This window comes from Anticarsia gemmatalis, chromosome 12, assembly GCF_050436995.1.
Source record: "Anticarsia gemmatalis isolate Benzon Research Colony breed Stoneville strain chromosome 12, ilAntGemm2 primary, whole genome shotgun sequence".
Lineage (NCBI taxonomy): Eukaryota > Metazoa > Arthropoda > Insecta > Lepidoptera > Erebidae > Anticarsia > Anticarsia gemmatalis.
Window position 1 is genome coordinate 9,931,831 of NC_134756.1, and position 27,812 is coordinate 9,959,642.

The window sequence follows — 27,812 nt, forward strand, 5'->3', positions numbered from 1 at the left end:
GTGGGACGGGCCAAATTTATCGGGTCGCTCGGCAAAATATAGGTGCAATCCTGCCAACGGTGGGAAGGTGATTTACGTACGCGATGTCTATGAAACGCAAGAAATAAAAGGATTTGTGTATCTTTCCGAGCGCCGAAATTGTATATCAAACGAGATTGAGATATAAGTGTCGTTTGCAAGTGTCACTGGCCGATATATTCGGCTCCGTTGATGGCTCGAGAGCTGTGTACACGTCGTTACAGATACGTTTTTTCATGGTATTTTTTGCGACAACTCTGTTACGAATAACGACTGAATTTTGAACGGTACCGCTTTTGTTGGGCTCGCTTACAATTGGGTTAACGTAGAGGCGAGTTAAACTTCCCTACATACGCCGAAACTTGGAAAAGTACTAAACATCTCACGTGGAAATTCCAGGTCTTAATTTACGGAGGGCTGCGCCTACGTGGCTCTAACCGCCACGACCGAAACGTTACCTGCTTCTTTTTGTACTTTGTTGGCTTACAAGATAATTTAGGGTACCTGTTAGAATAAATTTGGGGAATAAAATGTTTGTTTGTAGAATAAATACGTTTAACATTGTATCTTTATTTGAAAGGTAGATTTTCCTTTTAAAAGTTCCTAAAATAGAATCAATAATTGATTCAGGTCGTTTGCGGTGCCGACATAGCCTTTAGAGCTCACACGATTTCGATGACCACGCAGATCAGGGGCCGACCCTTACGAAATTGAATTGGTAGTTATAAGTTACACTAGGCACACGTACCTACACTAAATAGATATAAAATATGGTTGAGAGCACAAAGGTACCTTTGCCTATTATTATTTCAAACTAGACGCCTTTGTGGAACCAATGCTTCAGATGTATGTCTATCATTGTAGTATAATTTCAATACATGTTAGATATATTCATATGAATTAGTTTATATTACATCTAAGATACCTATATAATAATCTTATGCAGTCTGTCTATTTGTTTGCTATGGAAAAAAAAACTTAAGGTCAGACATGAGTTATTTTACAAAAATAGCTGTTTATTTTATCTCAGTTAGTCGGCTAGTCAATTTTCATTAAATACAATTCTGTTCGAAATATTCAAAATACTGTACATAATTTAATCTGTTTCATTGTTTATTTCCTAAAAGAGAAACCTAGATTCGAAATCAAATTCTCGACTTAGTTTACGTGGCTTCGCGTTAATGAAATTCTTTAGGCGACCTCAACTTTTTAGGGAAACAAATACCTAGGTATTACCGAAAAACACGAAAGTTCATCTAACTTCGATAAATTAAAACGACTTAGTCAATTAGTCTAAATCAAAAAGGGCTAGCCGCTGTCACTTTACATTACCTATCACAAAATGGTAAAAACTATCACTCATAAAAAAATAGTAGTAGAAAGGTTTTCGTATTGATTTTATCCCGCCTCGTGACAGTGAAATTTATAGCTACATTGATCTCCCATTTTCACCCATACATTCTCAGTTCTTGAAGAATATACTACAAATACGTGTATTTATATTTAGTATATCAGCTTAGCCTTTCTTCCAAACTATGTTGGAGTCGGCTTCCAGTCTCACCGGATGCAGCTGAATATCAGTGTTTTACATGGAGCGACTGCCTATCTGACCTCCGCAACCCGGTTACCCGGGATAACACGATACCCTTCGGTAAGACTGGTTGTCAGACTTTCAAGCTTCTGACTACTGTTAACGACTGTCAAAGATCTTCGAAAATGACAGCCGGGACCCACAATTTAACGTGCCTTCCGAAACACGGAGGAACTCGATATGTATAAGATGGTCACCCATCCACAAATCAACCTCGGCAAGCATGGCTTAACCTCAGAGATCGATCCGCGCGGCTGTTGTTAACTAAGCCACGAGCTCCTCGTGTATTTATATTTAGTCCTAACAACAATTCCATTTCTTTGTACCCAGCGGCAATTATTATTTAATCCTCTGGAACTGCCAAAAATAAATGTAGCTAATGACGACATTGAACTAAACAAGTATTCACCAATCGCCTATAAGGGGCGGGAAATATTATTTAATTGTTACTCTTGAATATTCCTACTAGTAAAGATATAATCTTTTAGTGGGTGTATGATTATTATAATAATACTCGCTATTATACTCTACACGATCTCTCCGTTTTCCCAAAATTTACTTAAGATATTATACAAATTAAAATCATAATACCTTCAATACATAAACTCTTACACGTGTTTTGCGTATTCAATATGATAAATTGCCAAAAAAATAAAAGACGCTCGACGACTATAATAGGATTTTTACGTTCAAAGATATGCAGGAAATAAAATATTCAAAAACCCCATACGCGTCGGCGGCTTCCAAATCGAGAGTCGTATGATGTAACCGGCCGTATATTCAGTTTAATAGCCGGTATTAAGGTCATAAATAAAGAAAGTTCTAACTTACCTTCCAAATAAACTGCAGTTGAAGCAGCTTTGTCATTCTCCACCACCGGTCGAACTGTTTCATACGATATCACTTCGAGCAAATTGTACCGCAAGTCTAGAACGACTAGACTTCTAATGTCCTCCAATATGTCTTCGTAAAACGTAGTCAGCTTATTACCGGATAGCGTCAATTTCCTCAGTTGCGTGAGGCCGCCGAATGCACGCTCTGATATGTACTCTATTGCATTATTATCGAGCATTAGCTCCTTCAGCCCCCACAGTTCACTGAACGCTAAATTACCAACCATAGTCAATTTATTGTTTCTCAAATTTAATCGAGAAAGATTCTCAAGTCCCTCCAACATTTCTCTTGTCACTACTGATATGTAATTAAAGTCTAAATTGAGTTCAATCAAGTTGTTCAAGTGCTTGAAGCAACCTTCATGTATTAAACTCAAGTTGTTGTTTGATAAGTGAAGCACGTGTAAATTTGGCAATCCGAAGAACACGTCTCTCTTTAATTCTGATATTTGATTTTCATCTAAACTAAGATTTGATAACATCATCATTTGAGAGAATGAGTGTTTCTCCAAAATGGTAATCTTGTTCGATTTCAAAACAATCTGTCTGATCGTTGATGAATTCGTGAAAGCGTACGGTGGGATTCTTTTGATGGTTCCAAATTGTATAGAGATATGTTTAAGTTTGTCCAGTCTTATTATTGCCTTCGCCGGTATGAATGATAGCGCGTCATCCGATCTGACGTTGAACATTAGATGCTCTATTTCGGATTGAGACGAGAAACTCGGCCAAATTAGATCCTCCTCGGTGATGCCGCCACTAAATACCCAGCAGTCCGCTCTTGTTGCCATTTTTGGCTTGTTACTGTCACAATAGCAGTGCACTTTAGATCGTCGGTCGGCAATATCGCACACGTTGATAAAGACAGGAGAGTAATAAAGCCTCTCCATTTTCGGCTTGGTGTCATTCTTGCTCTCAGTCACAGTAAGCTTCACTGTCATCAGTGACGCGATGATGATCAAGTATTTTGTGATTTGCTCCATTCTCCTCCCGAAACTCGATATCTGGAACAAATTAAACACCCTTTGAGTTTCCCGAGATTACGTTATCTAATCCCCAACTTTCTACTTCGATTATTATAAAAGTTATTTTTTATGTAGAAAATTATTCTTTTGACATTATTGGAAGAGAAGGCGTAGTTGGTAATATATTGCCGAGATATGATAATACTGAGGTAATAATAGTGTTTGAAAGCTTTCTTAAGTGCCATAGTTTTATAGGTTAAGATAAAGAATAGTGTTTTATAAGTAATCTGATAGTCGGTAAAGTTAGTTTCATAATGTCTGAAAACAATAGAAAAAAGTAGTTAAGTATATCAGTGACTTATCTTGGGACATAAATCTTGAGAGTGGTGTGAGAAAGGCTAAAATTATAATAAAACTATACATAATGGAGAAGATTTATGGTAGCTAGCTGGGAGCCAACTTGGAGTACTATTTAATTCTGCCGGCACATTATTCTGAAAGTTTTACAATATGAATCTGATCTTGACAGCTCAAGAGCCGTGTTTGATACTTAAGTACAAACGAACTGTCGAACACATAGATAGTACGTATACTTTTATATTCTTTGAGCATAAATTTTGTTCATCTTAATATACTTTTTGTCGTACATTTTTGCCGAATTCTAGTTTACTTAGATATTATTTTATGTAAATAAAACTTTGTAAATCGTCTTTCACATTTTAAAAACAATTGTTGTGGATAAGACGTTGCTAATTTATTCGATACAACAAGAGGACTTTCCAATACTCTATAACATCTGTGTTGTTATAGAGTATTGGAAAGTCTATCTATCTATCTTTAAAACAAATGTATGTAAAACAAACACATGTCGTCTGTACGTAATAAACACGCCCCGTCCTAATAGCCAATCGATACGTACACAGCCGAGCCCTCAAAATAGCATATATTGTGATACAGTAATTACAATGTACTTTGGCCGAAAAAAGCCCAAATATTTTTTCCTTTTCGAACATAGGTATCCCACGAAGGGCGCAGGTCGCCCTTTTGATATATGAGGCCCATAAATATCCCTAATATTCGGTTTCACACATAACAGGTCACGACATGGTGAAAAAATTCTGCCATTAACGAAATTTTAACCTAATTAAATTGAAATAGAAGTTGGGCAGCCGTATTTTACTTTATATTTTTCCTCTCTTAAAAAACTTTCAAGTTTGTTTTAGGTTTTTAACTTTAGGCCTTTTGAAACTAACATACGTTTCGTTTACGCTATTTCGACACATTTAAAAATTAATTAGTTTTGAGGTTGTATCGTGTTTTACTAAAATTCTAAAGACGTTTATTTACTTTTAGTTGTTTTTATAATTTATAGTTACATGGCACGGCATTTGTTTTCTTTATGGTTTAAACATAAACAGCCAAGGGCCGGCTAAGTATGTTTATTAGTATTAGTTTATTATAAGTATATTATTTATTATAAGTAATTAAACCAAATCGCTTGTACACTTCAAAATATAATATATGCGTAAGAAGTCAATATTCATTTAAATAACCAATTTGAGGCAAATAAAAGCTCCTAAATCAGAGATAATTATTGGTCATCTGATATCATTATATCCATACTAATATTATAAATGCGAAAGTAACTCTGTCTGTCTGTCTGTCTGTCTGCTACTCAATCACGTCTAAACTACTGAACCAATTTGCATGAAATTTGGTATGGAGATATTTTGATACCCGAGAAAGGACAGGCTACTTTTTACCCCGGGAAAATGACGCATTTCCCGGGAAAATTCAGAAAATTCAACGAAGTCGCGAGAAATCAATATTATAATGACATTGAATTAACAAAATTCCGTTGCCATGGCAACTGTTTTAATGGCGGATATGCCTTAGCGCGACTTCGTTATACTAAGAGATATAAATAATTTTGAGAATATTTTTCGTGAAAAAAAAGCATATTTTATATCATCACGCTATGACCAATAGGAGCAGAAGAGGTAACAGTAAAAAGTGTTACAAAAACATGGAACATTCTGACCCATTCTCTCTTATGTGACGCAAGCGAAGTTGCGCGGGTCAGCTAGTTAGAAATAATTAAGCCATTTTTGGAGAGGGAGAGTCTGTCAAAATCATCAAAATGGAAGTCGATGAAAAAACGGTTCTATAAAAAAGCACCCAGTACCAAACAAACTGACCAGAGCCACAAAACTAAATTGACCATGCCACTGACACACCAAAGTAAAGAAAGAAAAAGCATCTTTCATTCTTTTTATAAAATAAAATCTACGGTAACTGGTACGAAAGATTTATTGCTAAGAATTTAATGCGGTCTTACTATCGTTTGGGTTATTTATTCAGAAAGCTTTAGGTATATAAAATATATTTATGGGTACATAGTTACGTATATTAATGGAAACTCTACTTCTCTAATATACGGAATATATTATGATTGACAATATACAAAGAAAAAGGAATCCGAGTTTGTACTTCTATGGTATACAAACTATGTATACGATTTTTTATAGTCAAATACATTGTGTTGCATTGTATACATTTCGTGCTTGTTAAAAGAGACTTATTTAATATTATCCAGAATAAACGAATTTTAAATAAAATCAAAGAAAGAAGAATAGTAAAGCCTCCACAAGGTTTGGCATTATGTGCGAAGTAATTAAGGCTGAGTGACTGACATAGTGATCTATCAACGCACAGCCCAAACCACTGGACATGAAATTTGGCACGCAGATAGATGTTATGACGTAAACATTCTCTAAGAAAGATTTTGATAAATTCCACCCTTAAAGGGATAAAATGGGGGATGAAAGTTTGTATACATCTCCTTAGGTTTTTGACGGATTTAATTGAAATTAATCTAGATTCATGAATATGATACTTTTTTGCTACGGAAACCTCACGCGGACGAAGTCGCAGGTGAAAGCTCGTATAACGATGCCTAAAACGTAAATGTCTAAAACGGTAATCCTAATCAATTCACGTTAATACAATATTTGTATTATAGCTAACAAAAGCAAATACAAGTATAGTTACAAGCAAAAAGTAGAAAAAAGACACATTTTCGATAACTTCTTATCGGTGGAAGCGTAAAGCGATTCTCTCCAATCGGTAGATTCAAATATCGAGAGTTTGACATTTAAAATGTACTGTAAAACTACACCCGCCACAGGCACTAATCAAATTTTTATACAACATTTATCATAGCTAAATGGTTAGTCAATAGTGGTAGAGAATTGTGCTTCTGGAAACGTACTGATTCTTACTAAATATATAAAAAAATACAGTAACTGTCATCTCAGTTAAATTATAGCGACGCATCCATACGTAAAAGTAACTTTGAAAATGTGAGTGTATACATGTATTAGCTCGTGGCTGTACCAACACTGACGCCCTTTGCAGTTAGTCCGTTTAGCTTGGAGGATTTTAAAAACTATAAAGTTGCTATTAAACTTTCGCAAGCGGATTAAAAGTAGTGCGCTTTAAAATGCATTTTTAAGTGCGATGAGAGGTTTTTATCAAGGATTTTTGTGTTGCGGAAATCGGATCTGTCTGACTCCGTTTGCTGTATTGTATTAAGAATGCTTTTAGGAAGAAAATAACATGAGCGGGAATAATGGATACTAAATGAAACGGTTTTTGAACTTGGCTTATAATAAGCTCTAGATATCGTCTTACAAAAATAATGATGTTGACAATCTACTATTTTTTTTTTACTTATTTAACGTTATAAAAGTTTTATAGGCAAACGTATTTAGTATCGTTAGAGGCATTATTTTTGTATGTATTTTTTATTTTTATTCTTTATAGTTCTAGACTGCTAAACTGAACTACACCTGCAATTATGATTTTGAAAGGTATAGAAGGTCTCATATGTCTAGTTATTTCTTAGTCAAAAAAGTTAAGCCAAAGAAAATTAAACCAGGACACCTATAAATCGAGCAATTTGTAATATCATTTTTATTATTTATTTAGTTACAACTTGTAGCCCCAATTCTCAGTAAAATGTGTTAACATTATCGTAAAACAGCATTATAGTTTCAATACATATTTATTACTTTTTAAGGTCTCCAGGGTACGGTTATATCGGACCAATTGAGTGGCAATTTCTTTCGACAGCCCGTGATAGTGGATGTTGGCACTTAATCCGTTTTGTCATTGAATACACCCAGGGGAGGTTATAAACGTATTAGTGAAACAATTTAGAACCAATTTTGTGGTCATTTTGAATAGTATTTACTTTAAAAATGTGATGTAATATTGAGAAATAAAAAGGATTTACTCAACTTTGTGAAATCAAAGATCCGTAGTTTGATAAGGAAATCAAATTCATAAATATATTTCGAATTATATACTAAATTTTAATGTATGCCTCTAATGGTTTTTCGACGATACATGCGTGTTAGAAATAATTATTATTTGAATTAGAAGCAAGGAAAACCCCACTGAGGAGCTTGCTAACACTTCTTGAAGGATGCAAATTGGTTAGCATAGTAAACTCAAGGCCAAACTCATTGGCTGCCTGACTATTAAAGGAGCAAGACTGCGGCGCGGAGAAACGAAGAAATAATAACGTATCGAATTGAACCGCTGAAGAGCAGCGGAGATTTTGTGCATTCTTATTGACTAATACTTTTCCATTTCCTTGCACCTCAGTCTAAGCCCCGACAATGGACAGGCAGCCTGAATCATGGCTACCTAAAATATAACTCAAAGATGACTGACTGACTGACATAGTGATATAGCAACGCACAGCCCAAACCACTGGACGCATCGGCTGAAAGTTGGCATGCAGGTAATTGTTATGACGTAGGCATCCGTTAATAAAAATTTTGATCAATTCTACCGCCAAGGGGACAAAATAGGTGATAAAAGTTTGTATGAAAATTCTGTCCTAAGTCACAAACCTCGCAGACGAAGTCGCGGACAATAGCTATTTTTTCTATATTTTTCATAGCCGAGTGGTTTAAGTTGGCACCTCCCACGCTAGTGGTCGCAGGTTCGAATCTGAGGCAACACACCAATAACTTTTCAAAGTTATGTGTGTATTAGAAATAATTATCACATGCTCCAACGGTGAAGGAAAACATCGTGAGGAAACCTTGCATGCCTAAAAATTTGTTTAATACATTTATTGAGGGCATGCTAAGTCCCCAACCCGCACTTGGCCAGCGTGGTGGACTCAAGGCCTAACCCCTCCGTCATTACGGGAGGAGACCCTTGCCCAGCAGTGGGACAGTAATGGGTTAAATTTATTTATTATTTATTATATTTTCTAATGTAATAGAGTCAAGCCTCTCTTTTTCTTCAAGTTAGGAGCAATTTCACAAAAGACTTATACTTGTAAATCGTACAATGACCAACTTTTTGTCACTAAGCAAGTAAAACATAATCAGAGCAAGGCCTCTGTAGACCAGCAATTATAAATCGATCGGGAGTAATACAATATTCATTTTACGAATATTGGTTAACGTTCCAAGAATATGTCGTGGTGTTGACGAAAATTTTGGGAATCCTAATATCGTTCGGTAACTGTTTCTCGCTAGTTTATGAAACGTGTTTCATTATACACCGTAATGCCTCCTAAAATAGACTGTGATTTGTTAACGAGAATATAGTGGGATAAAGTACTTTGTGTTTTAAAGCTTAGTGTTTTGTCACTTAGTTTTGATGATACAAACATATTTAATGATTTTCTTGCTAGCTTTTATTATGACGAAAATGTATTGTGCCATTTACTGATATATATGTATATAACGCATAAATAATTTTATTTATATTATAAGTCAAAAAAATACAATTGCAAATATTTCCGTTATTGTAATATTTCGATTTATGCAACAATTTTATGCGTATTTTTGTTTTTATACTTTACTGTTATTTGTTTTATAATGAGATTTAATTTACGAAATAATTTCAATGTCGAAGATTTCTAACAAAATATTCTAGTAATCAAGAATTGTACAAAAAATGTCCTTAATGAATAAAAAAACCTAATTAAACTTTTAGAATATCTACGACACTGTAATCAAAGTAATTATAACAACAAAGTATCGAAACATTTATAACCTCGTCCCATTTCCACGGTGATCGACACGAACAGTCACATCTAACAATACGAATCAAACTTACGTCCTTTGTTCAAATAACTGCTACACTGTATGCTGTTATATATTAATAGCTGACCCGCGCAACTTCGCTTGCGTCACATAACAGAGAATGCGTCATAATTTTCCCCGTTTTTGTAACATTTCTCGTTGCTACTTCGCTCCTATTGGTTGTAGCGTGATGATATATAGCCTATAGCCTTCCTCAATAAATAGGCAATCTAACACTGAAATAATTTTTCAAATCAGATCAGTAGTTCCTGAGATTAGCGCGTTCAAACAAACAATCAAACAAACAAATTCTTTAGCTTTATAATATTAGTATAGATTAAATACGCATCTCTATTGAAAATACATTGTAATTATGAACAGTATATATTATTAAATTGCATGAAATTTTGTGAACAGTATACGGTTATTATTATTGCGTATATTATAAATGTAAGTTGTGTACTCGTATTTACCTATAACAAAAGCATTTGTGGCAAATAAATGTTAAATTTAAACTCTTTGGTTCGTATCTGCGATGTGCTATTTTGTCTCTTTCACTAATGTTGTAATGTACTACAAAAAGTAATTATCTATTGAAATATTATTAAAGTTTAACATTAAAATCGGTTGATTATTTTATAGGCGTACACAACACGAAGGTTGATTATAAGTTACACGTTATTACGTGTAACTTTTTACCAAGTTCACGCAGTAAGACAGCTACTCAAGAATACCCTTTTCTTATTAAAAAAATGATATTGTAGGTAAAATGCTGGTCAGGCACATGAACATTATGGTAGCTGACTTTCACAACTTTTATTATTTTGCGACAATTTTTAGATAAATTGAAATTCTGTAAAGAATTCGGACACATGGCCTAAAGGCTGACCTTTACTACTATTACATAACCAACTACTATATTCTTTTCGAAAATTGTATTTAAGAGACGACAGGCTTTCACCAATAAGGTAGCTGACTTTGAAAACTATTTACAAAACTTTGTATGCACACGCCTCACGAACTTTAATTCCATCATCTTCGAACATTACTCCAGCTAATATCGTTACAAAATCTCCGCTCGTACCCTTTTGATATTAATTCTCAACTTGCTTGTATCACCTTAGAACTTCGTCACACCTTCGGCGTGCAATATTACACTAAGTTTGCCTGCCTCAGGTATATTGACTTTGTGAATTACTCGCTTGAAAGGTTAATCTGCATATATTTTCTCGTTTGGGCATACTTTTAAGAGTTTTTGGCTTTAAATATTGACAGAAATTAGTTCTGCAGCTATAATAAGTAGTTTACGAACGATTTTGTGTCAAACTAAATAATTTATACGTTTTCACATTCGCTAGGTTAAATAAGTTTTTGTGGTTACGACTATTTCTAATGTAGAGACTTTTGTAACACAGTAAAGGTTTACTAAGTGCAAGATATATGATATTTTTTCATTAATGTCTGCATATTGTAGCATAATCAGATCAGCAATTATATAAAATGATTCTATAAACATTTTTATTTTAAAACCCATGTTTTACAAAAACGTCAAAACCTAAAAGGCTAAAAACCAAACATAATAATTTTTACCCTGATAATTAAAATATCCCCATACGTTCTATCACGTAGCAATAATGACTGTCCTTTTCGAGTTGTCATACAAATTCCGTTTATTGGCCAAACGTTTATTGCCAGCAATACAATATAACGTTACGATGTGTCCCTGCTTTTATTAATATTGCTCATATCGGTTTCTTATTTAGCTTTAACAGGTAGGAAAATGGGAAAACCCATGCGTTAGTTGTTCGGATTTATTGGGACAAAATATTCGGGGGATTTGTTATTTTAAGCGTAACTATTTGTTAGAAATAATTTGGTGTCAAGCACAAAAAGTACCGTAGAAGTTAATGTGGCAATTATTTTTAGTTTTATCACGAAAGTTTACTATGGTCATTTATACATTATATATCTTTATTTTATTTTGTAATAAATTGAAAGGAATAAAACATATATCTATGTCTGATTTCGGACCATTCGATATTAATGATTAAATGTATTGAAGACGATGTATTACGCTCTAATTTAAGACAACTGTTCATCAAGACCTGAACTTCGCATTTGCTTTAATATCAAGCACCTAAATTGTAACCGGGAAGGAAACTATGTCTAAATGACCAACTTAATGTTATTTAATTACTCCTCCGAGCTCAGAGTTTACAAACACAATAAATATTGCACAGCACCCAAAACAAAGTTTAGAATTTCAAGTAACTGTATCTCAAACATAATTTGTCCCTTTCTGTTTCAAGGCAACAGAACAAGACAGTCTTGTTTTCTGACTTAGATTATTCTGAAACAAGGTTTACATAAATGCAATTAGTTCATCGCGATCGAAATATAATTCCAGCAAGCGTAAGACCTGCTACGTTGGCGTAGCGTCCGTAGGTATTTGCTACGGCGTAGCTTCTGTGTAGGTGGTTGTAGCACTGGTTTTGCATTTCAACAATATAATATTATTATTCTATTGTGTATCATATATTATCGTTATTTCCTGACTACTTACTGCGGGGTTAAAATTTAAGAGAAAGAATATTGTACAAATAAGCAATTAAAATCGCCATGAGGCTACTACGGTAACGAAAACCTACTTTTTAATGGGACGTGTTTCGAAATTCAATAAGAATTTATTTTCAAAAATCATTTTATGCACGTTATTTGTGTAACAAAAGTGAAATACGATTTTCATTTTGCATCAAAACAACGCATAAATTAATAATGCAAAAAATATGTCACCAAAATTTTCAACCGCATGTAAAATTAACCTGGCAAAGTAAACGTTTATAGACTAAACGTTTACTTTGCCAAATAATGGTCCCCGAGTGGTCTGCCGATGTGACCCGTCAACCTGTCGCGCAACAGGAACCCACGTCACCCACTGTATCGCATAAATAAACGGGCCTGCTCGACCGATACACAGATTTCGTACAATTACACTTGAAATACTGTGTAGACATGATTTATGTGCTTGAGTGTAATATACTGATGTGTCCAGCGACGGTCCATCATCAGAGAGTTTATTGTTTTATGGATTAATTCGGAATTTATCTCTACTTCAGAGTTATACTTTGGATCTTCAAAGAGTTGGGGTAGCTGTTCACACAATTGTATCAGGTTATGGAAGAAAATAATGATACGTTTTTTGACTATTATGGAAAATGAATAATAAAATATTTTGGCAGACATATATTTTACATGCGAGTTCATCCGTAAAATAAAACAAGTTAATCAATTTCTTATTTAAATTAAGCTTATGGAGGTAAATCCCTAAAGTGCACTAAAAAAATACTAATAACGAAGAAGTAAATAACCTGAAAAAATAAAATATTCAAGAAATAATTTATGACTGCATTTGCAGGTAAAATACTGAAAATGATACTGTTGTGTTCCATAATCAACGCTATAATTTTTTTATGGGTTGACATGGGTTTTCTCTTAATATAAGAGGCATCATCCCCCTGAAATGATGGCAGGTCGCGTGTTAACATGTTAACAGGATTCACGCACGTATACACATGCATTGTACGAAGAACTCTTCGCAAAATGTGTTTTCGTTGCGATAAATTTTTTTTAATAACATCAGAGAATTGGCAGTTTTAAGTCTACTCAACAATGATTAAAAATTACATTGAACTTTTGAAAATAATTGCAAGTGTCATTCTTTAGTCTATCTACTTATTTAAAGACATTGTATGATTTTAGTATGTGCTACATAACTAACAAGACTTTTAGCTATAGCGTGTATGTTATTATTTATGTTTAGCACATGATTCAATTTACCATAACAACATTTAAGCGTGTGTTCACAACATTTTTTCTTTTTTATCGAAGCACTAAGTTCCGAGCATCTGGTCTAAATAAGTGCATTAACGTTAGCCGCCTCTGTCTATAACATTGTAAAGTTTACGACGCAAGATATGACCGAGTTTTTCACACCTGTCTACATCGGTTTATGGTTGCATCTCATTGAAGCTCATCCCGTTACGTTTTCATACGTTTTTTACGACATCCTATAAGCAAAAATTATAATAAATGAGCTGCATATTTCTTGGCTTATCTCTGAAAGTACTGAGTCACAAAATTTTAAAAGAATTTTTATGTTTATAATCTAAAGAATGTACAGAACCATCTTCTTGATAAAGCAGTCGAATGACTTTAATCAAATTTGAATAAAAACAACCAATTATTGGTTATAATATAAATGTGAACGTTTTAAAAAATATGTTTATATAACTTTAAACTTTTTTGTTCCGCCTATAATGATACAACACTCCGAACGTTAATACGTAAAAGAGCATGTTACCAGAAGCTGTATGTTTTAACCGTTACCCCAAACCCACAATTACATATTCATTTCAAAAGTTGCACATGATCACGAAACAATCTGATCATTCATCCAACTTAGCAAACCGTGACCTACATCCCGGGACAGTTATTCCCATCATTGTGTAGTACAAAGTCGTATAGCTCAGCTAGTTCTAATAAAGCAAATCCGTTGAGCAATAAATACACATAAGTAACGCCACAGCTACGCCGTAGTGTGTAACCCAATGCATTGTGAATGCCACATAAACCAATCACACGAGTGCTGCAACGTAGAGGGCGCTAGTGGGACGAAGGGAGCTTTTATTGCTTTGATGGTTTACAAGCCAAAGTTAGGTTTCATTATGATACGGAGCTACAAATCTATTGTAGTCAAATTATTAGGGATTTATTTGATCATTTCAGAAGTTCGTCGTATGAGTAGTTCAATCGACTCTCCCTGACTTCCTAAAGAATTGTTTTTTCCCATCAACTGTCTCACTATTGTTCAAATAAACAAATTTCAGTTGATGTGTCTTATTATTATTAAACACTTGTTAGGGTGCTTCAGATAAACGTGCTGAGCTTATAGGAAATTAGACATTATATAACAACATTTCATACAAAAATGGCAAGTGAATCAAAGAGAAAGAACGCAAAGACAATTTCCACACCTTAAAAACATCCTATAAAAATGACCAATAGTAACTTCTCTATCTTCGTATCTTCGTTATACTTTGCGGAAACTAGAGTGCGTTGTTGTGTTATCAATCAAGTTTACCAACAGCAGTGAAGTAAAGGTTTGTAGGTCAAAACGTGGTGCTAAAGGTTATCGTCAATTCCCTCAAGGAGTCAACTTTTGACGCAACCTTTAACACAATACTTGCCACTGTTTATTATTTTTATAAGTTTTGTGTTATATTCATTCTGAGTTGTAATTTGACCTAGTTAATAACTACAATTGTAAAAGGCTGCCTGTGTGTAAGTTAGTCGGTTACCGAGTAATGGCGTAAGCGTTTGACATTTAAAATAGTTCTTGCAGAATACGATAGGAGCGCTGATCGGTTTTTCTTTGCATATTTTATTTGTAGTTAGCTTGTGTCTGGTAGTGCATGTTCACGTCAAGTCCCGTTTAAGCATAGCACGTGGAAGTTTAAAGATATTATCCCGATAACTGTTTGGTTGTCTTTATGATAGTCAAAGGTAAGAGAAAGCCGCTAACAGACTAGAAATAAAATAAATATTCATAAACTGTAAATTAAAATACAGCGAAACACTATCTGAATGAATAAATTATTATTCATTCCAATATTAATTAAATCAATTACCAACTCAAATAGACTTGTGTACAATAGAAATATCACAAAATATTATTATTAAAATTGACATAGCGTCCTATATACCATTAATTGGCTTCGTGTGAAATAACTGGCACAAAACAAATGTCAATTGATATTTGAAACTGGAATTTAATACGAGAATGAAATATGCACAGCTCTATATTTATTTCGGCAGTATAAAATAACGTAAATATAAAATCGAGTATCGAATTTTGTTTTAAAACATAATATCGTAATAAAATAATATGAAAGGCTTAATGGCTTTTAAAAGCAACTGCCAGCCAGTATATTTTGTAAAAAGTTGTACTAAAGATGAAAAACCAAAAAAAGTCAGTGATTATTTTAGTTCCATCTCAATTTATTAATTCTCGTAGCCAAATATGAATTCTTCAAAATAATATTAGTGTTTCCATAGTACCCTTGGCTCTACATATACAGGAGAATAAATAGATTAAGTATCATTTCAAAAACCACCATTAAGAAAATTTCTTGCTTTAAAAGTATTGAAAACTACCCTTTTCTTAAAAACTACTGCTAAACTGTTCCCCGACAATTTATCCTCAAAAACCGTCAGTTCAATAGAGGGGCGACAGCCATTTTTCTTGATGTGACACCACGATATGCAATAACAACGTTCCGTGACACGTTAAACGTGCGACTCAAACACTAGGGTCTAGTGACGGCGACGCAAACGAGTAACGCGTTTAACGGAACGTCGACGAAGTGAATAATGAATAAACGGCCCGCACTGAGAACAGACATCATTGGGTGGTACAAAACTTGAGATGAAGCGGGAACATTCGGAAAACAAACAAATTCCTTTAAAAAAATTATAAGCCCTTGAATGACGCTGTACTAGTTCAAAAGAAGTTTGTGTAAGTCTAAATTAATATTTTATTAACGTAAGCAACTGAATAAAAATATTTACATTTCCATTTAGGTTCAGATTGTTACTTGTTCGACCGATCTATAATAAACAAATATATTTTTAAACCAAACTGAAATTACGTAGGTACAAACCAAAATCCATAACATTTTTTTTATAAAACTTATCTGTACTATTGTTGGGCAAAGTTCTTCCCCAAAAACTTCCACTAGTTACTGACATTTACTGTCATTTACTGTCTCGTGCCAATCTTAAAAAAAACTCATAAAATAAAATTGCTTATTCAGAATTTAAGACGAAAAAAATCTTTTAAAAAGTGCCCATAAATATGTACCCGCTAATAACTCATCTCGTGTCCCACCTATTAGCACATTTCTGCAACGTGTACCTACGGCATCTGCTGAGTGCCAGTCTCCTGAGATAAACCGTTAAATGGCGATGTTCAGCCCTCTCACCAACGTTATTAGCTACCTACTCCCCGATATAACTTATCATGCTGTTTTATTTACTCTATAGGGATTTTCGGCTTATCTCGGATGACTAGGGCTTTACGAAGAGCCTTTTTTGAAGGCTTCAAGCTTTTTTTCGTCTGAATTTGTTAGGTATCATAATTCTTTACAGCGATAATTTGAGTATTACGCAATATTTTTCCTTGGTAGAGTTAATTACAAACACGTGTAGGCTTTTTCTATTAATAAATAATTTGATACGTCCACAGTTGTTTACATAAAGTGAGGTGTTTATTTCATAAATATAGCCTTTATTGTCCCATTAAATAGCGTGGGTCTCGTGAAAGCCATTGAAAATTCTGATACAAAGTCTAATCCGGATGTACTAGATATCGGCCACAACATAGTTGGAAATAAGGCTAAAGGAAAAGTTATATTCTATTCAGGAAATTAAACGTTCCTTTCCAACGGGATATAACGTGTTATATTTAAGTATGCTCTTCAAAATACATAACCATTGAAACTAAGTAGCTAGTTTTCTAGTTCATCAAAAATGAAGTACTAAGAAAATATTAATGAGTCTAGTTCAGACACGTACACAGAATTGCGTACATATTGGTAGTGCAAAGAAAAACGTTGTAAAAAATTAATAGTCTGTTGCAAATTGCAATCTCACGGCTGAACATGTGTCCCCACTCATCCCATTATGAAAGAGATGTTCTACCTGAGTCAGTCTAGCAGTCTAATAATAATTATTATAAGTATTGGAAGCCGAAATATAAAACATTTATAACTATACTAATAGTAAAAACAGAAGTGACTTATCAGAGACATAAATCTCGTTCAATCTATCGGTTAACTAGCAACTACTTGTGTGGAACTGAGAGTCGTTGTAATTGCAAATTCCTCGTCCGTTTGTTCAGTGTAAGACTGTAGGGAATAGCGCTGCGTTTGACAGCAATAGACGGGATTGTTAAAGAGGTTTCATAGGGTACGGTCATATCTAGGTGCGATTCGGAATTTATCGCATTTTATGGGATTTTCACGCATTGATTTGGTTAAACAAATAAGGTATCTAACCATGCTATTTTGTATATAGTAGGTTGGCAACGGTTTCTTTCTTTTCGTGAGAAAATATTAGTAAGTATTATAACTGAAAGTGTATTGAGTACGAGTATAAGTTTCTTCTAGTATTTCTTCCGTATACCGTGTAATAGTAATCAAGTCTTGTTAACTCAAAATATAGGCGTATAGTAAACAATGAAAAGTTACGAACTTAAAATATATACATATAATGTTTTGATGACACTCAATATAATATAATTATCATCACTGCATGCGGCATTACTTCAGCACGAATCATACTCGCATGTCCACGTTTCTTAGTCAGAAAGCATTGATATCCAATATATTTTCTATATTTACTGTTGAAAGTATTATTTTTATAGCTATTTTTCTTTTAGTATATTGTATTTCAATCACGTTATGATACTGAAAGAGCATCGCTCAAGGGATATGTTTCTATTGTACTGCAATGCATAGCATAAGCTCGTAAATTCACTTGCTTGAAAATGTTGAGTCATAACTTCATTGTACACTCAAGAGCATAAGTAAGTATACACTAAAAATATTACACTTACGTACATAAAAATGTATAAGCACTAAAAATTATTGAGAGTATCTGCGTGAAAATTTTAGTTTTTTAAAATGAAGTAAGAGATGTTACTTTAAAACGGATAGTCCTATTCTTTGTCTATTTTTCAAAGTACGGCCTTGTATTGTAGTGTAGCAAAACAATCCATTACTTACATCAAACTACCGAATGATGGATCGTTCTTTCATAAACTCAAAGTTAAGATAGCTAAGCCAAAAAGGAAATTTCGATTCAATTTTTGCCAGCATTCTCCATTCACTTTACACAATTTAATAACCGCAAACAATGGAGGTTTGAGAGAGTTCGGCTATGACGTCACATGCTCCTAACTAACTAGGTTTAGTCTGAAAGCAAAGACAAGCGTCGCGCCCCCTGGTGAAATAAGTTATCGGTTACTCGGCGTAGAGCAGCGCCAGTACATTATCGATAAACTCAAAACCGAAGTTTCGGTATTAATTTATAAATATTGAACAACCGCTCTAATTAGTTTCGAGCTAAGTTTGTACATCGAAATAATTTAGTTTTAAACGTGTTGATTGAAACTTGTTTAACCAAATTGTAATTGTGAACAATGTTTTTTGTTGAGCTTAATAGGTACTGTAGCGAATCGCAAATTGAATTAAAGTTTTTACATGATTGTACTATTTAATTCTGTGTTTAAAGTTTCAAGCATTTTGTAATTGTCTGTACTTTAATTGTTTTGTGCCGAAAAACAAGTAATAAAATGTAATTAATTTGAACTGTTATAAAAACTTCGTATATTTTTAAATATTATTTAAATATATTTTTAAAAGAGAAGGCTGCTCTATAAGGTTCTGATGATCGGGTTTCGACAAATACATTATATACGATAAGCAGCTTTTTAACTGCCCTCTACCTTAAATTCCCAATAAAACGACTTCTAGAGAAATTAAAACCTCCGGAGTTTTCCAGAGCATAAGTGACAAAATCTATATGATAAAATTAAGTTTGAATTTGGGTACCATACTTTTATGCAATCTGTATGACTTACACGATATAACGTGAACATACACTGTCAGAAAGTAACACTTCCATACAGCATTATCAATTAACTTTACAACAACAAACACTTTAACACAACACACCTCACTTATAGAGCTTGAGATGTAACATTAACTAACATTATCGACATGTTCATAACAGTTACAAACTATCGACACATAGTGACGTCACTTCGGGACAATTTCTAGTATATTGGCAAATCGGTCACGTCTGCTATATAGTTGCTTTTAATGCATGACAACGAGTAATGAAGCGTTAAGGGAATCTATACTTTGTACACGTACGATGAGATTTCAGATGATTCCGCTTTATGGTTCTACAGGCGCGAATATGCAATTCCGAAAAGGCATATGTCTTATGTTTTTGTAATGTAAGATATGCCGTTTTAGAAATTTGGTTTTCACTGTTATGAGTGGGATATGCAATTCCAATATTTTAGAAGATAATGAAATAATATATATTTTTTTAATACATTGTATTTCTCGGGTAATGTTCATTTCGGATGGTTGATTGAGTTCACAGTTACTATATATTTAGTCCACAATAGCAAAGACCACAATACATATGCAATAGTGTTTATTCAACATTAACTGAAATGGTATAGGTAGTAAAGCAAAGGCTTTCGAATAAATAGAAGCAAGAAAGAAAATGAAACCATGAACTGGCAATTCGAATGGCCTGGCTTTATTCTTTATATCCACTTGATTTTATAGCTCTCAATTGAGTTTAGTTCGAAGAAATTCAGTCGGAAAAATTTAATCAATTCTCGTTAATCGTAAGAAATCTATCATTCATTATTCCTTCTACAAGTCGGATTTACTTGAGTATGCTAATGTCGGTAAATAATCGGTGCTTAGAAAACGCTTAAAGCTTTTGAACATTCAGTAAGTTTATTCCGATAAATCGAATCCGTTTACTCGATTAATCGAACGGAATCGAATAAACAAATTTAGATCGAATGATTATATTGGTTAGGCTGTTTGTAATTAATGTTTCAGCTGATTCTGTTTTCTGACTATTTGACTTTGAAGAATTACAAGGTTTCGTTGAAAATTAGATATATTTAGTTATTTCATTTATGTATATTTCAATGGCAAAGAACTGAACCCTTCCATAACTTTTCTGTTCGATAACCTAAGACTATTGTCGTCTTACTCTAAAATGTGCCTTTCGTAGAGAATAATATGCACTCTTTAACGTAGTATCATAATCATTGACTAACTTAACCTTCAATTGCTTCAGACAGATTATATGCCAGTAATAGGTGTTGTTGTTGACACCTTATTACTTATCCGTCAGCCAAGAATATCATCTAAATATATTTATTTGTATCCTATAATTCTATTTCTAAAATAATTTAGTATTCAAAACCTCAATTTCACTGAACAATATCAAATATTCTCTCCAGATCTCGGTCATCGTACTTTGATTTGAGCAGACGATGAGTTCATCTCGCAAAGTTACCTTCAATTCTGTCGCCACGCCCCTCGAGGGACTACCTCTATTCTTAGCCAGACCACGCGATTCACTGTGATTTATTTCACACTACTTTAGCTAGATGTAGGTCACAAAGAGAATTGGCGTGTAAAAATATCCCGACATGATTTTTTAAAGGCATTTTCCATTTGTCACGGAAATTGCCTCCCACATTGTAGTCAGGTTACAGTGTACGTTGCATTCGATCGTTTCGTATTATTGCCTTGATATTTGGATCAATTGAACTCGTATTTTCTGTTGTTATTGATCCGGTACAAGTAATGCAGTTGTTTTTATAGCTGGCTGTGAGTTGAACAATTTTTGAAAAAGTTGGCAACAAATTAAAGAGTAGTGTCTGTTCTTACTCGTAGGAAACGTTTTTATTTATTTTGGGTACAAAATTCCTTAATGCAAAAGTAGCAATCTACAGAAGGGAATACCACGACAGATATTTTAGAACTTATAAACATAATTTAAAAATAACGATCTTAATTTTTAAATTGGTACGTCGGCGTTGTTCATGTACCAGGTGAAGACTGAAACTATCAAATGTTAGTAAATTAAGAATACTAGTATACACTCGAAACTCGACCTTACTCATCATAAATTTTCGTTGAAACCTTCAAAAATATTCCTAAAGCTTCTAACATCACTTACCTCTATGAAATGTATGAAAAAAGTTTGTGTATCGAACTTGAATTTATAGCGAGCCGTCTTAAAACTCTCTTAGGTAATAAATTGAGAAAATATTTCACCTTCATACACACGTACCGTGCTGGAGGAGAATTCGAGGTCATGCCACCGATTACTAGGTTACGCTAATGAATTGGGTTATAGATGCTAATAAAAATATATTTTTTAACTCTATATGCTAGTAAAGTCGATTATGTGATAGAAAAATAAGTTTCTTCGAAGACAAACCGTCAAGTAAATACTGTTATTTTCGAAACAATAAATGTTTAATAATTGAATATTGATTGAATATTATACCTAGAATTAGAAGTAGTATCTGATTAAATTATATGTATTTATCGATCTTGTACAAAAGAAATATTTGTACTACATGTTTAGTTAGCAACAAAGCTTTAGACGAAATTTAAATTTCAGAAAACGAAAATAAATCATACAAGTGTTTGCGGCTTCGTTTTAAGAATAATACGAGAGATTATTGAGAGTCACTCATTGCAATTCTGCTTTGACTTTTTGGTCGCTATTTCTCTTTTGCCACTCGTCAAATCGTATTATTCTTAGCTACTCAGCTATTGGCTTCCAATGCAATACAGAGTCATGCTATTTCCGTGCTAACTCCTGCGTTTGTTATCAAGATGTTACGCGACCTCTTAGATTCTAGATATAGATACGGAGCCCCTGCTGTGAATGTATGCGTGCGTCACACAGCATTTGTACGAAGCTAACTTACTGAACTAATTAACAGTTCTATAATGAGTACTGATTCTATACTTACGTTGTATTTCTATGAGTAATTAAACATTATAATTGTTTATATGAACTTTACTTATTTATCTGTTGTTTTTTTATTTATGGCAACATTTTTCTAAAGCAAACTTATGAATGTTAAGAAAAAAATAACATTTAAAAGTCACTCCTTCGACGTTCCAATCGGAAACCTGCATCAATAGAGTCATGTTATTAATTCACCGGGCATACTGTCCCTTTATTTATAAGGACATTATCAAACATGAACAATAAATAAAATATGCACCTTTTTCAAAATCACATATTCGTTTGTACTAAGTAAATAAAGTTTCTCTTGAATTGTATTAAAAACAAACTTACTTTCGAAAAGTAAAACATTCGTTCTTCTCTAACAACATACTAAACAACTTCGACTGGACTTCGCCAAAGTTCGTTTCAATTTAAAAAAACGAATGCGCATGTGGCCTGATTGGATACGACTGAATCTAGTCCTCAAATAAGAATAGCAAAGATTATCGAAAAACGTGGAATGTCGTATGCAATTCAAATTCTATCGATTTTGAAAGGATACCGAAATCTCTTATTAAAAAAAACGCTCTGTTTATTTCAATAGATATATTTTTTAAAGTAAAACTTTCACGGATTTTGTTAAACAATAGTTTTCAGCCATTCTTTAATTTTCATTCATTATTATTGTTGTTTTTCTTTAAAAAAAATGTACCAAATAAAATGAAAAGGGGTTTGCAGTCATTTTGAAGTGGTATGACTTTATTTAAAATCCCATGATCTGATTATAGCAGAATGGAACAGTTCTTAGCCGTACTCAACATCAACTCTACGACATTCAACTATTTTTTCACGATACTATTCTTAAATATAAAATGAAATCTAAACTAAAACCCTACAACATTGTTTCAAGCCAATCGATACACTTATAAACTCGTGGCTACATCTTAACAGTGAATATTAACAAAGGTGTGAACTACACTTATCTATTACACGTACAAGTTTGTTCCCGAGACGATGAACCCTAGCATACATTATATATGAACGGCGGCTCGTAAACAATTAATTACGATACACACGATATGTTTTAAGGCTTATTAAAATTTAAGTTTGTTGTGCAAAGACACTTACAAACTGGAGAATGAGTTTATTTTACGATTAACAGGGTTAATAAAAGGAATATTATAAGCTAAACTTGTTTTATTTCACCTTAACGCAACTGTATATATCACTTTCATATCAAGCGTTTGACTAAAGACATCATGAGTTTTCTTAAGTTTTGTTATATTTATTGATAACTCTACAGATGGTATGTAGTATAAACTTCATTTTCATTCAAACTAGATGCTGTTTAGAAAAAAACGACTAATTTAATGGACCAGGAAGGCTCAACATTTTTGGACGCTATGTCTAAAAACCTTAGTTACTATCAAACCGTATTCGCGAATGTTTAACATTTCTTATATCGCACTGGCTATTTACTAATCAGCTGAAACATATAGACTCCATAACATTACAAGTCCCCAACCCGCACTTGGCCAGCGTGGTGGACTCAAGGCCTAACCCCTCCCCCTCGTTTGGGAGGAGACCCTTGCCCTGCAGTGGGACAGCTATGGGTTATTAAAAAAAAAAAAAAAACATTATAACAGTCTTACATTACAACTAATTACACTGAGAATTATCGAGTAGCCCTACATTTACTGCTTGAACTACTTCAGAGTATAATCATAAGGTTCTAAGTAATAATTAATGAATGTATTTGAGTCAATCGTTACGATTACTTCGAGTTTTAAATCGATTTTGTTAGGCTGTGATTGTTGAACTTGAAAAGTTTAATATATGAATAGATTCACTAAATTTTAACGTAATTATGCAAAGTTCGATGTAGGTTAGGTCTATAAAACAGACAAAATAATTAGACGGGTAATTTTCTACTATCGAAATTCGGCTAGCTATCGCCAAATTTGGTACGAAAGTCTGATCATAATCGATAGCAGCTGGAAATTGCCCCTGTTTTAGACGGTCAAACAAATTTATCTTTCTCTAATCAGTTTTAGTTAGCGTTTGAGCTTATTTTATGTAGACATTTTCTTCTTATCCTACGGAACACAAATTCATTCTTAATGTAATATGATACAAATCCACATCAATACCACGTTTAGCCAAGAGAATAAAAACAAGCGATTTAAAAAAAACATTCAAGTTTATTCTCAACTCTTTTCTGCAATACGTCGTATCCAATAGCAGTCCCCACGTATTTCACTAATCAATTTGTTCTGTAAAAAGACCTAGGTATAAATGTGGTGCTAAAATTCGGTTCTACGGTTTCTAAGCCCTCTACAGACCGCCTCTAATGTAAAGAGAGATTTATTGTTGCTTTGTAACTCTCGCTATTTTCCTTTGAAACTAGATGCCGTGCGTTTTATAAATGTGAAAAGTCGCTTAAGAATATATAAAAGGGGTTTAAAAGAGATTTTAGAAATCAAATATTTTGTGAGCTGATAACTTTGTACAATGAGCGAGTAAATGATAAATTGTTTTTTTTTACGTAAATAACAACGCTTCGTTTCGTTAAATATGATTTTGAGAATAAACGTTTATCTTTTATCGTTCTTTTGTGTTATCTCTATTAAAGCAATATTATAGGCGCCGAAATTCTTTTGGTAAAAATAGTACGGTAAATCTGAGAAAGAATAGAAATATAGTACTTACAAGTTTGTTCTCCTGGATCAATATGACTATAGTGTCGTGGCTTCATACAAAAAACGAGAAATCTCGAATTACTATTTGTGTATGTTGATAAAATTTTAAAATAAGTAAGTGCCTTAACAAGTCGTGTAATGGCTTATATCCACCATAAAAGTATTGCAGATGATAGATACAAAATATTTATTTTGCTCTTCATATACAATGACTGTTTTAAACATTTTCTTAATATGTTTATTTTTAGCCCACTGCTACTTGCAATCATTTCCTAACCTGCAACAAAACGTCTAGAAATCTGAGGATCGCATAAATTTTTATACGGAATAAATTTAATTTATAAGTAAGTTAAACCTAGTCTTTAATAGAGAAGTTATTTCGTCATAAAACACATAAATAATTACATACTGAAACTTAACCCTCATCGGTTCCCTAGTGTGTCATCACATTCGCTAAATGTACCATGAAGGTAGGACCGATAACCGTATATAACAATATTTAGTAGGGTTACTAAGGCATATACGATAATGTTAAATTCAATTTTAATAACTCGTATAGTAGACATTATTACTAACACACTACGCTTTTTCCCTAAAAATGTAATGCATTGATTTTACTGTTAAGTTGCTAGAAAGTTCATTTCTATTCTAGCCGTTCGGTATGGTGTTTATTATTATTGATTCTAAGTGTTAAGTCACCTTATTCTATTGTTTTTGATGAGCTTACATTGATATACTAAAGCATTGTAAAGTTCTAAAGGTTCTAGTGATCTACATTTGAATTCACTATGCGTAGTAAAATAAATTTAGAGATAATATCCCCAACCCACACTTGGCCAGTGTGGTCGACTCTAGGCCTAACTCCTTATTCGAGAGGAGACCCTTGACCAGCAGTAGGACAGACACTGGATAAAAATATCATGATATATTAAAAATGAACTCCTAAAAACCCTTTCGAATTAAAAATATAAGTATGTTGCGATAACGTTTCAAGTAAAACTATATAAAAACGGAATTTGAAACAAAGTTACAAATCATTCCAATAACTAATATAAATTAACAGACAAAAACGTCTCATAATTAACCCTAAAAGGTTCATTAGTAATAGCGTTCCTAAATTCAGCCCTCAAACTATCGATGGGATTTTTTACTTCATTATTCCTAATTTATAGAGGTCATAGACTTGCTTTAAATAAATGAGCAGATTTGTACAGTCAGCTCTAAAAGTCGCTGAACATATTCAATCTTTCGCAACCCTACATTTGTAGTATTGCATATTATACCACCGAAAAAATATTTATAACATATAACTCTACCTGATTTTGTTCAAGTACAAGTATTTATGGACAAAATCAGATAGAATTAGTTAACATTTGGTAATAAAGTGGTTTTGAAAATATGAAGGTGTGAAGCGACTTATGAAGCTGACTGCACCTCAGTGAAATCCCATGGAGAATATGTTAAGGGATAAGGCCCGATTAAACAGAGTGTGGCTGACAGGTGGGTTTGTAATTGAAAACGAAGGTATTTTGAAATAAGCGTCTTTCGTATCTCAAGTCTGTTTTCTGTGATGGGAAAAGGGTAAACACCATATCGTATAAATAGCTTGTTTATTATTGGGAACGATTCTCATTTTTACTTTTATTCAAATAGAGGTAAATTAATCGATATTATTAAGGATATTAAGAGATGCGTACCATGGGTGCATGATTCAAATATTCCAACATAGATGTATCACAGCACAGATACTAAAAAAACATCGCTGGCCGTTATTGTGAACATTCAACGAAAATATGTCTAAAAGGATCCAACTGTGCATGTCTCCTTTTGTAGGGTTAACTTGTGGTATTCTACTAAGCGTCCATATTATTATTTTTGATTTCCTCTGGAAACTGTATAATAAAGTTTAAATTTTTTATCCTTTGTTAAAACACTTTCACTTTTAAAAACCTAGAAAGACATCAAATGACCACTACAGCAATGCACAAACTATATAACTTACAGTTCTTAACTTTATGATGCTTCAACTCGACCAGTTAGATTGTATCTACATTCTTAAACCAAAAGACACTGCCACGGCCAATACGACCTTCTTCCATTGTATTTACGTACCTCTTCTAGGAAGATCAAGTGTTTCGCCTTTAATATTTTAAGCGAAGAATACTTTGTTCGGTCTATACCATTGTTTACGAGCTCTAAACCTTTCGTTCCCGACCAACTTTTAAGACTAGCTGTAAAACAAACTGCCAACAGTTCTTCGTCTTAAATTTATAGACAGATCTGTATAAATAAAGTAAGGATTGGCAACTTTGTTGAGTCTAACTTGTAAGATGCGTTGTGTCAAAAAATGGCTTAGCTAGCTAGCTAGCTATTTCGCACTTAATTATAATTAATCATAACAAGTAAACTTAATATAATTTTCTTACCATTATTCGCATCAGAATTTGCAGAGAGCTTGCCAGAGCAGACTCTACCTAGTATATCCTACTAGTGCCGTTAGTAGTACAACTGCTTTACTTTCATTCTCTGACAAGTAGTTTAAATCTTGATTAAAAAGAACTAAGCTTTAATAACTTGAACATACTTACTATTTATATTGTAATTATTATGAATAATAAAATCTTAGACGTCCTGTTTTAATAAATATATCTTTTTTCATGCAATTGCATGATAACAACCGCTAAGCCGTCCGAGTTGGTTGACCCTACGTTATTACAACTCATATCCACATTATTCCACTGATTTAACCCCTTTGTTGCTCCTTTGACACCCTCGCCAAGTTACGGGTTAATCTAAGCTTTACCGACACCACATATTTACTGTACACATAGTTTATTACGTGACGTAAATAATTTATAAGGCCGTTTCCACAGAAACAGAGTGACAGCGGCACAATTTCG

The 27,812-nt window shown here is 33.4% G+C and overlaps 1 protein-coding gene across 1 annotated transcript in view; it reads right to left on the reverse strand.

The window, feature by feature from the left end:
* Nucleotides 1-27,812, reverse strand: part of LOC142977292 (uncharacterized) — a 56,266-nt gene that overhangs the window by 14,572 nt on the left and 13,882 nt on the right. Inside the window, exon 2 of the mRNA XM_076121104.1 lies at nt 2,441-3,506. Coding sequence (XP_075977219.1) covers nt 2,441-3,485 — 1,045 coding nt within the window. The 5' untranslated portion in view covers nt 3,486-3,506. The remainder of the gene's footprint in view (nt 1-2,440; nt 3,507-27,812) is intronic.